Source organism: Gymnoscopelus braueri, assembly GCF_963280865.1.
Source record: "Gymnoscopelus braueri genome assembly, chromosome: 19".
Taxonomy (NCBI): domain Eukaryota; kingdom Metazoa; phylum Chordata; class Actinopteri; order Myctophiformes; family Myctophidae; genus Gymnoscopelus; species Gymnoscopelus braueri.
In genome coordinates this window covers 11,780,058-11,793,288 of record NC_137621.1, presented here as the reverse complement: position 1 = coordinate 11,793,288, position 13,231 = coordinate 11,780,058, and the positions used below count along the sequence as shown (strand labels likewise).

Here is a 13,231-nt window from a genome sequence, read left to right as displayed (position 1 = left end):
TCTCTCTCCCTGTGGTGTAAAGTAACTAAGTACATTTACTCAAGTACTGTACTTGAGTACAATTTTGAGGTACTTTTACTTCACTAAAAGTATTTTAGAGTATTTCCCATTTTCAGTACTTTTACTTCTACTCCACTACATCTCCGAGGCAAATATTGTACTATTACTCCACTACAATTATTTGAAAACTTTAGTTACTAGTTACTTTCTAGATATGAATTATTACATTATAAAACGTACATTAACCACTTTAGCCCTATTTTATACGTAGGCTATTTGAAAATAGCTGATCTAGAAGCTCAACATGTCGCAACACGTTGTGAGCTTGTAGATCGGCTATTTTCAAACATTTTAGTACTTTTACTTTTGGTACTTTTAGTAAATTTTGATGTCAATACTACTTTTTACTCAAGCAAATTTTGAATTCCGAACTTTTACTTGTAACAGAGTACTTCTACATTGCAGTATTGATACTTTTGCTCAAGTAAAACATTTGAGTACTTTTTCCACCACTGCTCTCTCCTCCCTCTCTCCCTCTCTCTCTCTCTCTCTGACGGTCTACATCCTGGTACTCTACAGGCAGACTGAAGGCCTGTGTTGTGTGAGAGAGAGAGCCTGTGTTGTGACAGAGAGAGAGAGCTGTGCTGCTCACCTAAAGCAGAGCCTGAACAATGTTTTGTGGTGGAGGTCAGAGCTGGGATGGGAGTAGGAGTTTGATGGGAACGGTGAGGTGACGGGGTCTCCCTTTGCCTTTAGCCCATTAAGACCGGGAACGCATCTGTGTCATTCTAGATTTCTTTGGGCTATTGAAAAATAGCAGATATACAAGCTCACGTAGATTTCCATTTTCTTTTTTATCATGAAAATGTGTGCAAATCTTTGAATATATATATATTTTTTAAAGCGAATATTTTGTAACTCAAATCTTTGCTTCTTGGGGATTCTTCAAATGTCTTCAGTTTTTTTGAAAGAACTGAAGAATGTTGCTATAATATCAGTGGTTCTCAAACCTTTTCATGTCAAGGGCCCCATAATGATATGTATTTGGCCGCGGACCCCCCATCTCAAAATATGTTGTTCCAGGGACCCCCCAGAAGCAAAGATTTGAATTAAAATATATATATATTATAAATATATATTCCAAGATTTGCACACATTTTTCACGATTTAAAAAAAATTGCAGATCTACAAGCTCATAGTGCGGCACTCGGTGCCGCACTATGAGCTTGTATATCTGCTATTTTTGAATAGCCAAAGTATAAAACATGCATAAAGTGGATACACAGATGCTTTCCCGGATTGATTGGGTTAGACAAACGCCGCTGCGCTAGAGTGCTATTGTGCTATTAGCATTTGTGTGTGGGTGGCTGGAGCTTAAAAAAGACATGGTAAATAAAAGCAGTTTCTCTCTCTCTCTCTCGCACACTCTCTCTCTCTCTGTCTGGAATGCAGGGTAAGCATTATTTCACCTGAGAGAGAGAGAGAGAGAGAGAGAGAATAATAATTGCTCTTGATAAAGCCACTACTAGTGCTGTAAATGATAAGTAATAAAAAGCACAGTCCAAAAGGATCAACAAGAGAAGGTAGTTGCACGTGGCGGTGGCGATCGCTTTAAGAGGATAGATACACGGTGAAATCTCAGCGTTCATTTGACTTTAAAGAGTTTTAAATGGAACCAAATGGACTCGTAATGTTCTATTTGTACACTCTCTCTAGTTACTAGGATAGGTATGTTGTTATGAAATGGACACAGACAGATCATAGTTCGAGGTTGTGGTGTTTTGTTGTTTTTCACCGTTGCATATATACTGTAGGAACACCATTTATATGTACGCAGTCCTGCACTTGCATTTGTACAGGAACATACGTTTCAGTGGTAGTAGTAATAGTAATAGTAAATAGTAAATAGGGTTCAATCTTTAAAAAAAAAAGAGCAGCACCAGGCCTAATGAAATTGTTAGATTGTCATATGATCAAACATAAATATCAAACATATCAGACACGTCTACATTTCCCAAAAAAGGAAATGCATGTATTTAATTCAGTCTGACCAGGAGCAGACATAAAACATGCGTATCCCCTCCGGCTATAAAAATAATTAATGACCAGCGGAGAGATATCAAAAGCAGAGGCATGGACCCCCCCCCCCCCCACACACACACACACACACACACACACACACACACAGTAAGTCCAACCCTGGTAACAGTAATAGTCGGGTGGAGACCTCACATGTCCAAAACTGTTACTTTTCAGTATTAAAAAATGTTCAGCATCAAAAGTAGCAGATCTACAAGTTCGAAACACGGCTCGAAGCGGTGCGTTTCGAGCTTGTAGATCTGCTATTTTTGATCTAGTATGATCAAGTAGGGCGTTAATTTACAAAAAGAAAACACAAAAAGTTAGAATATGGATATACAAGGTTTCTATCCGCCAACAACGACTTGTAGTGGTAGTAACTGTATCGTTTCCACAGTCACAGTTGCTCTCTCACCGAGACACTATACAGGTGGTCCGGAAGACACACACACACACACGCGCGCACAGAACACCGTATACGCATCAAATCAAAACAGCCGAGACTGACACGTGTCACTCACGTCGGTCAGATGTCACCCGGTTCTGTTGACAGCCCAACGTGTCGTGGTGGCTGACATGTGTGATTCAGTGATGGAGCTGTCACCTCCGTCAGGCGCTCTCTCTCCCTTTCAGCTCCTCGTCACATAAACCCCACCGCCAGACACCCTGTTCTGAAGACGTGTGTGTGTGTGTGTGTTACACACGCTAAGCTGCTCCTCGTCATATATCGTTGCTGTCGGGCAGAAACCTCCTATCTCCATATTATAACTTTCTGCGTTTTTGAGTGACTTGACCGTGTGTGTGTGTCCGTCCGTCCGTCCGTCCGTCCGTTTGTTTGAGCACGGCCTCAACAGCTGCAGCTGATTGCAACACAAGGATGCAACCAGTTACACTAATTCAAAGGCACCACTCTCTTCACACTGGGTGTGATTTTTTTTTGTAAATTAACGCCCTACTTGATCATACTACAGCGTCACACAAAAGCATCAAAAGTAGCAGATCTACAAGCTCGAAGCGCGGCGCGAAGCGACGTGTTTCGAGCTTGTAGATCTGCTGCTTTTGATATTTTAGAATTTGAATCCTGAAAAGCAACACGTTTTGGACATTCGAGGTCTCCTCCCGACAGAGACGATACAGTATGTACGTGTACTGAGAATGTTCTGTTTAGGGACCGAGATGCTATTTGAATAAGTGCATACACTTACAGTACATAATTATACATATAATGCACAATATAACATGCATTTGCATTTTGGCAGCTTTAAAGGGAACTGTATAAGTGACATTCATGGTTAAGTTAAAGTTCTATATTCTGATAGTATTCATTGCTATTTGCTATAATGTTTGTTCAATTAACAAGGGTCTGTCTCCCCGTCTCTCCAACTCTTTAGTAAACAGGAAAAAAAAAATTGAGGCGGGTTACAAATGTCATCCAATTAGGAGAGAGAACCCCACACATATCATTCATCAGCTTGTGTTACAGTTCCAAATTTGTTTGCTCTTTTCTTTTCTTTTTTTCTTTTTTCATCACTTACAATGTCACTTGTTTATCCTGCGTCCTGTACGAGTTCTCTCTCTTTTGCCCCGATTGGGCGAAAATTGCAATATTTTTGCCAAGAGCTGGAAACACTTACAGCTCCTTTTAAATGTTTATTTTGTACACGCTGAGCACCACACACAAGCACATGCTACAGTAGCACTTGCCCCAGCCTTGACGACCTTGCAGGATTATGCAAAGGCTAAAACGTAACTTAGATAGCATGTTATGTAGACAGATGCCAGGTCATTGTTGACCTGGCATCCTATAGTGTGTATAGTTTCAATGTAGGCTGATGATAGGTTTCATATGTGTCATATGTTCTTGGTTTACATATGTATTAGTTATTATTAGATTATTGGTTTACTAGTATTACTTTATTATTAGATTACTATTTCTATGCATTTGATGTATTATTGATGTACTATCTTGTGTCCTTGCTTACTGTAAGTCACTCTGGATTAAGAGCGTCTGCTAAATGCTTAAACTGTAAACAGTAGCTATAGCATTTCTAGGAATTTTACCCAGCCCTTGATGTATCAAGCATCGCAGGGACTTTGAATTATACAGTATAGATATAGTATAGATAACAACAGCAAACCCATACGATGGATAACCGTCGAAATATTATGTGTCGACAACAGGTTTTACTCTGTGCAATAATATGTTTAAACCCTGTGGTCTAATGCACACCACACAGGTATGTGCAAGCACTCACACAAGCTGTTAATACATAAGATAAACAACAATATGCAACAATAGCAAATGCCAGAGAGAGAGAGAGAGAGAGAGAGCTAGAGAGAGAGAGAATGAGATAGATACTCTAAAAGGGGGCATTACAATAGCAGTAATTTGCATCATTTTACACATTATATTCACCTCTGTCTACCGGAGCTGCAAAACAGTGTTCAGTCTGTCTTACATATTCAGATTCAGATCATTGCCTCAATTAACCCTTTGAGACCGGGAACGCATCTGTGTAACCACTTTTAACCATTATTTCATACTTTGGCTATTTAAAAAATAGCAGATCTGCAAGCTCATAGCGCGGCACCGAGTGCCGCGCTATGAGCTTGTAGATCTGCTTTTTTTTTTTTATCGTGAACATTTTTGCAAATCTTTGAATATATACATATTTTTTAAAGCGAACAAAAATCTTTGCTTCTGGGGGGGTCCCTGGAACAACATATTTTTGAGATGGGGGTCCGCGGCCAAATACATGTAATTTTTGGGGGGTCCTTGACACTTCACAACGTTTGAGAACTACTGATATCGTAGCAACATAAGCAACATAAATGTTCGCTTTAAAAATATATATATTCAAAGATCTGCACACATTTTCACGATTTTTCAAAAGATAGCAGAACTACAAGCTCATAGCGTGGCACTCGTGCCGCGCTATGAGCTTGTATATCTGCTTGTATATCTGCTATTGCGTTCCCGGTCGGAATGGGTTAAGGCGAACTCAGCAGAAGCTGAACCGGCATAAATGTTTATGGAAACGGTATATTAGATTGGAAGGGTCAGAACCACACCGGGCCCTCTATGGTAATAACACTGTCTTGAAAATCAGCTCCGTCCCCATGGCTGAAGTGGCACAACTGATAGAGAACAGTCTCCATCCCCGGGGGAGGGGAAGTTTGGAGAAAAAGAAAAGCCCAATTTACTCCACCGCAACGGCCATTATTACTGTGGCACGGCGGGGAGAGAGGAAGTAATCGTATATGGATTGTTGCTGTATATATATTTTTTGTGTCGTAAATGAAAGCACTGTCTGGTACACACAACAACTTCTATTTTGGTCTCTTTCGTCGTTTCTAAAAGGGCTGCCTGGTGGTTAGAAGGTGATTTTTTTAACCACACACCTGTTCTTGGGCAAACATGCGGTGAAAAAAGCTCATCTACAATGCTTGTAGATCAGCTATTTTGACTAGCTATTTGGTGTAGAGGGGGAAAAAAGCTGCGTACCAAGTATAGACCCCTGGGGGATTCCGGTCAACAAAGTATATGGGGTTATAGTGGTTAAAACATTGCATATATTTTATTCCCCCCTTTTCCTGCCCTTCCAGATGGCATGTGGCAGCAGGTGTCATTCCATTGTAAGCAGAAAAAGTCCATAATTTTCAATTTTCTGGGGGATTTTTTTTTGCATGATGAACAAAAAACAATAGTTTGAAATTGTCAAGCCTCTTAAGGCCAAAATGTCAACACTTTTTATGGATAAAATCAACACATTTCTTGTGTTGAAATAACAAATCAAAAACTTAAAACTGATGTTTCTAAACATGCAGCATTTTCCAAGGAAATTGTGGTGATAAAGAAAATCCCCAAACTATATTTGATGAGAAATAAATAATGCGTCCAAAAAACCCAACGGACATGAATGAAGCCGGTACACGCGTCTGATGTCAGAGTCATCTGGAATGTAATGTTTTCACAGACGTCTCTTTAGTGAGCAGATTAGCGCGCAAACAAATTGAAAAGGCACAATGATCCCACAACTACTTACAATTAATCTAATAATAAAATCTGTCACTGCGGGCTTTGTTCTGTCATTTCCTGCTGTCGAGTACGTTCTCATCCACACAATGAAAGCTATGTTCATCCAGCGAGCATCACTTCTGCTCCCAGTTCTGTTTTTTTTTTTCTCTCCTCTGTTTTTTTTCCCTCCCCAGAGGTACTCTACTAGGATAGCAATTTCATAATCCTTTCATTTAACCCATTAAGCCCGGGAAAGCATCTGTGTGTAATTTTTAGATTTCTTTGGCTATTCAAAAATAGCAGATATACAAGCTCGTAGCGCGGCACCGAGTGCCACGCTACGAGCTTGTAGATCTGCTATTTTTTAAGAATCGCGAACATTTCTATGTAATATATCTATTTATAAAGCAATGATTTGTAACTCAAATCTTTGCTTCTGGGGGATTCTACAAGTGTCTTCTAAATCCTGACAGTTTTCTGAAAAACATATGTTGCTATAATATCAGTGATGCTCAAACATTTTCATGTCAAGGACCCCCAAAATTATATGTTTTTGGCCGCCAATCCACATCAAAACATGTTGTTCCAGGGACCCCCCCCCCCCCCCAGAAGCAAAGATTCGAGTTAAAAATGTAAAAAAGAATATATATGTATTCAAAGATTTGCACAAATGTTCAAGATTTTCTAAAATAGCAGATCTACAAGCTTGTAGTGCGGCACTCGGTGCCGCACTACAAGCTTGTAGATCTGCTATTTTTGAATAGCCAAATAATGGTTAAAGTGATTACACAGATGCGTTCCCGGTTGGTTTCAATGGGTTAAACAAAAAAGAAAAATGTTATCCCCGCATTTGTATTGGCCCCTTTTGGTATTAATTGTAGCCAGAATCATGTAATGGGAGTATCACACCATAGTTTGATCCTGTATGGCTGTTAGCTTGTCATTGGAGAGAGGTAACTAGTGTTATAGGAACTTATCACCCCCCCCACACAACCCTGCACAGCAAATTTGTATGTTCATAAAACAATGTACGATGTCATCCCATGGGGCAATGTCTCTTTGTGGCATGACAGATTTAACCAAAAATGATTATCATTATCCAAGCATTCACTGAAGGATTGGCCCTGCTAAAGCATGTCATAATGTTGCATTCACAACCACTTAAACCCCAGTGTCTGAATTCGGGGGGAAAACTCTCGCAGGTAAAAATAGCAGATTGACAAAACGCGTTGCAACGCATTCGAGCTTGTCGATCGGCTATTTTCAGTGAAGATATTTAAAGGGATAGTTCACCCCCAAAATGACTTTTTTTTTCTATCGTATGTAGACACAAAGGAGACTCTTTTGTGTCTCCATACGGAACCACTGCCGGTCATCAAATTATTGGCTTAGAAATGTGACGAAAACAAAACAATATCCATGAATTCAAGTCTCCATGGGGTGAGTAATCGATAGAAAAAAAGTTTTATTTTGGGTGAACTATCCCTTTAATGTAGGGTGAAAACAGAAGAGTACTAGTACAGAGCGCTGAGGGACTCCGCTCATGCAACCATATGGGGTTTAAGTGGTTAAAGGACCAACCAACCGGTCTAATTTTGACTTCTAGCCATTAGCAGGTTGACCCTTGTCTTCAGCAAACGTTGTGTACGTAAACGTAATGCAGTGTACTACGTCAGTAGATCTCATCGTACATGTTTTAAAGATCATTCACAGCCAGCCATGTTGAAATGGTGTGGAGAAAAACAGTGTCTTTACAAGACACTGTTGTTGCTATAGGTACTAGGTAATGCACCCGTTCGAAAAGTCACTACTACGCTGTTTATTTGACCTACAACTACTGTATTACTCCAGTTAATACTCCAGTTAATACAAGCCATTCAGATTCACTCATTATTGGTGTATGGTAAAAAATAGTGTTGCATTTCAAACTCAAATTTGAGCTTGAAAATTGTTTTTTTTTAAATGATACAGTGAGTTTTAGCTAAGCTAACGTCGAACAAACATTTCCGGGTACATTCGGTTTAATTGAATATGGACAAAATGTAAACTATGTGGCCAATGTTGATAATGTACAATGTACAGCAGTAACACTAGTATATGGAGATTTAATACAGTAAATTATGTGCACATGCTAACATATGGTCTCTGTCGGGTGGAAACCTCACAAGTCCCAAAAGTTGTAGCAGTCGCTACGTTAGTCGCTACGTTAGCGTCGTTAACGACGCTATTAGCGACGCTCAAAACGTGCCGCTTGGCGCCGCGTTTTGAGCTTCTGGATCTGCTACTTTTTGGATGCTTTTGTGTGACGCTGTAGTATGATCAAGTAGGGCATTAATTTACAAATGAAAATATGGAGATAAGAGGTTTTCCTGCCCGACAGCAACGATATATATACAGTGACCTTGGAATTGAAGCGCGCTTATTATCAGTCATTGAGTGCTCGAGTATCTTTGTCCTCTTTATTCCTTTACTTTCATGACCTTGTTTTTTCTAGAGAACATCCTCTGTTATAATTATTCGCCTGATGGTTGTTTTAAGTGACTTAATGTTTCGCTTGTAAGTTATGTCGTCTGATCTCAACGGGAATAGAGACGCAGGAAACGTGTGCTGTAGTGTACACCGTCTGGAAGCTAGCTGCCTTCCTATAGTGAATATTAAAGGTTATGTTGTAATGATGATGATATCCTCTGGGCTTAACCCTTTCAAACCGGGAACGCATCTGTGTAACCACCTTTATCCATATTTTATACTTTGGGGCTATTCAAAAATAGCAGATCTACAAGTTCATAGCGCGGCACCGAGTGCCGCACTATGAACTTGTAGATCTGCTATTTTTGAAAAATCTTGAACATTTGTGCAAATATTTGAATATATATATATATATTTTTTAAAGAGATCATTTTTGACTAAATTCGTTGCTTCTGGGGGGTCCCTGGAACAAAATATTTTGAGACGGGGGGGTCCGCGGTCAAATACATATCATTTTGGGTGGTCCTTGACATGAAAAAGTTTGAGAACCATTGATATTATAGCAACAAAGGTTTTTTTGTTTTTCAAAAAACAATTAGGATTTAGAAGACATTTGTAGAAAGATTTTCACGATTTTTCAAAAATGATCAGATCTACAAGCTCATAGCCGCACTATGATCTTAAATATCTGCTATTTTTGAATAGCCAAAGACATCTAAAAAATTACACAGATGCGTTCCCGCCCGGATTGAATGGGTTAATGCATCAGTATATCACAAAGCAATCTGCTCACAGTGCAGCGTGATTCGTTTCTCATCCTGTCTTGAGTGGCGTTGCAAAACCACAAACGTATAGTTTGTAAGATGGGAATATATAGGAACAACAGCCGTGGTGGTAATTTGGTTCCATACATACTATCATGTATAACGGCCGCATGTGTGCCGTGTGCATGCAGGGCTCCATGCATGGGGGGCCAAAGAGAGACAAAGCGAAACGGGCTGAGATAGATAGATAGATAGATTGATGGAGTAGGACAATGGCAGAGGTTATGGGTTCCAATTGGTGTAGATGTAACAACGACATGTATTTTTTTTGTATTAACCCATTAAGACCGGGAACGCATCTGTGTACTTTTTTAGATTTCTTTGGGCTATTAAAAAATAGCAGATCTACAAGCTCATAGCACGGCACCGAGTGCCGCACTACAAGCTTGTAGATCTGCTATTTTTGGGGGGAAATCGTGAACATTTTGTGCAAATCTTTGAATATATATATACATTTTTAACTCAAATCTTTGCTTCTGGGGGTCCCTGGAACACAATATTTTTTAGATGGGGGGGGGTCCGCGGACAAATACATATCATTTTGGGGGTCCTTGACATGAAAAAAGTTTGAGAACCACTGATATTATAGCAACATAAGTAAAAAAATAAAACAAAAACTGTTCGGATTTAGAAGACATTTGTAGAATCCCCCAGAAGCAAAGATTTGAGTTACAAATGCTTGCTTTAAAAAATATATATATTCAAAGATTTGCACACATTTTCAAGATAAAATAAAAAAAAGTTACATCTACAAGCTCATAGCGCGGCCCTCGGTGACGCGCTACAAGCTTGTATATCTGCTATTTTTGAATAGCCAAAAGAAATCTTAAAATGACACAGATGCGTTCTCGGATTGAACGGGTTAATTTATTTTCTCTCACAATTTCCAAGAAAAGCGTTTTCCACGCAGTGTGTAGCTGGATATAGAAACGTCCAAACAATGAGGTGGTATATGGATATATAGTAGTAACGCTAACCTGGGAGATGATGAGGCTATATTGTTGGGGCTTTGATGATGTAAATGAAAGAGGATCCCTTTAAAAAACATGGAATAGAGGGGGGGGCGGGGGGGGGGTGCTTATTGCATATGCATTGAGGCTAGATCAAAGCCTTTTCAGGGGTCACACATTTGCATAGCGATATCGCCGATGCTATGGGAACCCGGCGACCTCGTCTCTGGACCACTTGTGAAATAAAGAGGGTCTCGTGGAGGTCCTTCAGCGCCATTAGAACCAGGAGTCAAGGAAGTTCTGTCAGCAAAACCTCCTCCTCCTCCTCAGAGTCCTCAGAGTCTCCTCACAGCGTGTTTGTCGTCACAAATGCATTTTGGTTCAAATATTAACCCATTAAAGCCGGGAACACATCTGAGACATTTTTAAGATTTATTTGGGCTATTCAAAAATAGCAGATCTACAAGCTCGTAGCGCGGCACCGAGTGCCGCGCTACGAGCTTGTAGATCTGCCATTTTTGAAAAATCATGAAAATTGGTGCAAATCTTTGAATATATATATATATTGTTTAAAGCAAACATGTTTTAACTCAAATCTTTGCTTCTGGGGGTCCCTGGAACAAAATATTTTGAGATGGGGGTCCGCGGCCAAATACATATCATTGTTAGGATTTAGATGATATTTGTAGAATCCCCAGAAGATTTGAGTTACAAATGTTCGCTTAAAAAAAAAAAAATACATAAAAAAGATAGGCACAAAATTTCACGATTTTCACAAGAAATAGCATGTTGATGTTGGTTGATGTTGGTACCAATAGGAGAGATAACAGGCAAATGTTGATCAAAATAACAATTATTTAATTACGTAATGCAGATGTTTAACAATAATGTAACTCTTGAGAGTGTAAAATGAAACCAAATGGACCCTTACTGTAGATCTAATAAGGGTCCATTTGGTTTCCAACTCTCCATCATTTAGCTGGGGACCACCTGGAGCCCCCACAAGGACCACTGGTGGTCCCCGGACCACTGGTTGAGAACCACTATGTTATAGGTGATGTCTCATTTCACATTTCAGATATATGTCCTCGTGAATGTGTTCAAATGTTTCAGATTTTTCCCTTCCAACTATTTTGTGGTTAAACAACTGCAAAATATGAGAACTCTTACCTTATTATTATTGTTGTATTTCTTTGCATTGGTATTGACCTGCCATTTCGAAGAGAATTTAAGAGTGATTTTTATGTCTGTATTTTTCAAGGGAGGAGACGACAAACTCAAAGCGATTCTCAGCCATCCAGTCAAAAGGTGAGGTTTTCAAAAGAACGATGAATGAATTGTTCCGTTTAGAGGCAGAGAACTGCTTGTGAAGACAAAGTATAATCATGGAATCCTTGATCTGTTGTTATAGTTGTAAAACTGGCACGCACAAAAAGGGAATTATGACACTATATTGATAATTGCTGTAAACTCCACCAGCCTGAAAGAGCATTGTCCAATGATAATGGGTCTGAAAGTAGCCCCGACACACACATTAACCACATTAACCTTAGCGTCCATATTCTGGGGGAGGCGGCGAATATTCCGTGATAATAGCAGATCTATAAGCTCAAAAAGCTCGAGATTGTAGATCGGCTAGATTTTTTGGCGGATAGATTTGGTGTTGAGGGAAAACAGGAGGAGACCTTAGTATAGAGCCCTGGGGGACCCCGTTCAACTACGATTTAAGTCAGGGGTCTTCAACGTTTTTCAGGCCAAGGACCCCCTAGCTGAGCTGATGAAGCAGGGAGGGACCCCCTCTATATAGTATAAAGTTGTGTTTCTGATTAAACTTTTTTTTTTTACTTGGTCTGCACTTTTTTCCATCTACACCTAAACCTCTTTTCCAAAAAATAGCCGATCTACAAGCTCACAGATCTACAAGCTCACGCTATTTTTGGCTAAAGTTCTCCTCAGAAAAGGGATGCTCGGGTTGAAGTGGTTAACTCATTAAGTGCCAAAAATATTTCTGGCTATATCACCCCTGTGCCAAGGCCAAAAATACATTGTAAAAAAAAAGTGCTTTGGAGCCGAGATACAGCCTTTTCAGTTTTCAAGTTAAACAAGAAGTGAATGGAGCAGCAAATCTTCAAATCATCATATCTTGGGTTCTGAACCTTTTTTTTCAAAAAAAAAAAAAAAAAAAAAGAAAAAGATTATTTTTTGAGTTTTTTTTTTTTTTTTTTTTTTTTTTTTTCATGACGTCTCAGACGTCATTGGCACTCTGGGCTTATGAAAAACGTGACGTCTGCGACGTCATTGGCACTGAATGAGTTAATATAAAAACAAAGATTTGGCGGCCCCCGCTGTAGTAACTCTTGAGGACCCCCCTAGGGTCCTGGACCCCTGTTAAAGAAATACCCCTGGTTTAAGTGGTTAGATTGACACAAATTATATAAAACAAAGAATGTACACAGAGCACAAGCAAGGCCGAGATAAGCTTTTGTTTTTGCCACAATTTAACCCTTTGAATACTCTTCGGCAACAGTTAACCCTTTGTGTTTTCTTCCCGTCTTCTCTGTGCTGCAGCTTTCTGGGGCGAATCGGACGACAGCAACTCTGAGATCGAAGCGGCGTTGCGTCCGCAGACCTTCAGCGCAAACAACGACGACTTTGATGACTTCTATGACTGACATTATTATCACCAAGAGTTTGTATTAAACCATTAAGAGCGGGAACGCATCTGTGTCATTTTACATTTCTTTGGCTATTCAAAAATAGCAGATCTACAAGCTCATAGCGCGGCACCGAGTGCCGCACTATGAGCTTGTAGATCTGCTATTTTTGAACATTTTTGAGAATGTGTGCAAATCTTTGAATACATTGTTTTTGTTTTTTTTGCGAACATTTGT

The 13,231-nt window shown here is 39.6% G+C and overlaps 1 protein-coding gene across 2 annotated transcripts in view; it reads left to right on the top strand.

The window, feature by feature from the left end:
* Positions 1–13,026, top strand: part of kiz (kizuna centrosomal protein) — a 59,547-nt gene extending 46,521 nt beyond the window's left edge. For both annotated transcript variants that reach the window (XM_080413887.1, XM_080413888.1), the window contains 2 exons: positions 11,602–11,648; positions 12,909–13,026. In XM_080413887.1, the coding sequence (XP_080270013.1) occupies positions 11,602–11,648; positions 12,909–13,012 (151 nt within the window). In that variant the 3' untranslated portion in view covers positions 13,013–13,026. The remainder of the gene's footprint in view (positions 1–11,601; positions 11,649–12,908) is intronic.
* Positions 13,027–13,231: the final 205 nt, after the last annotated feature.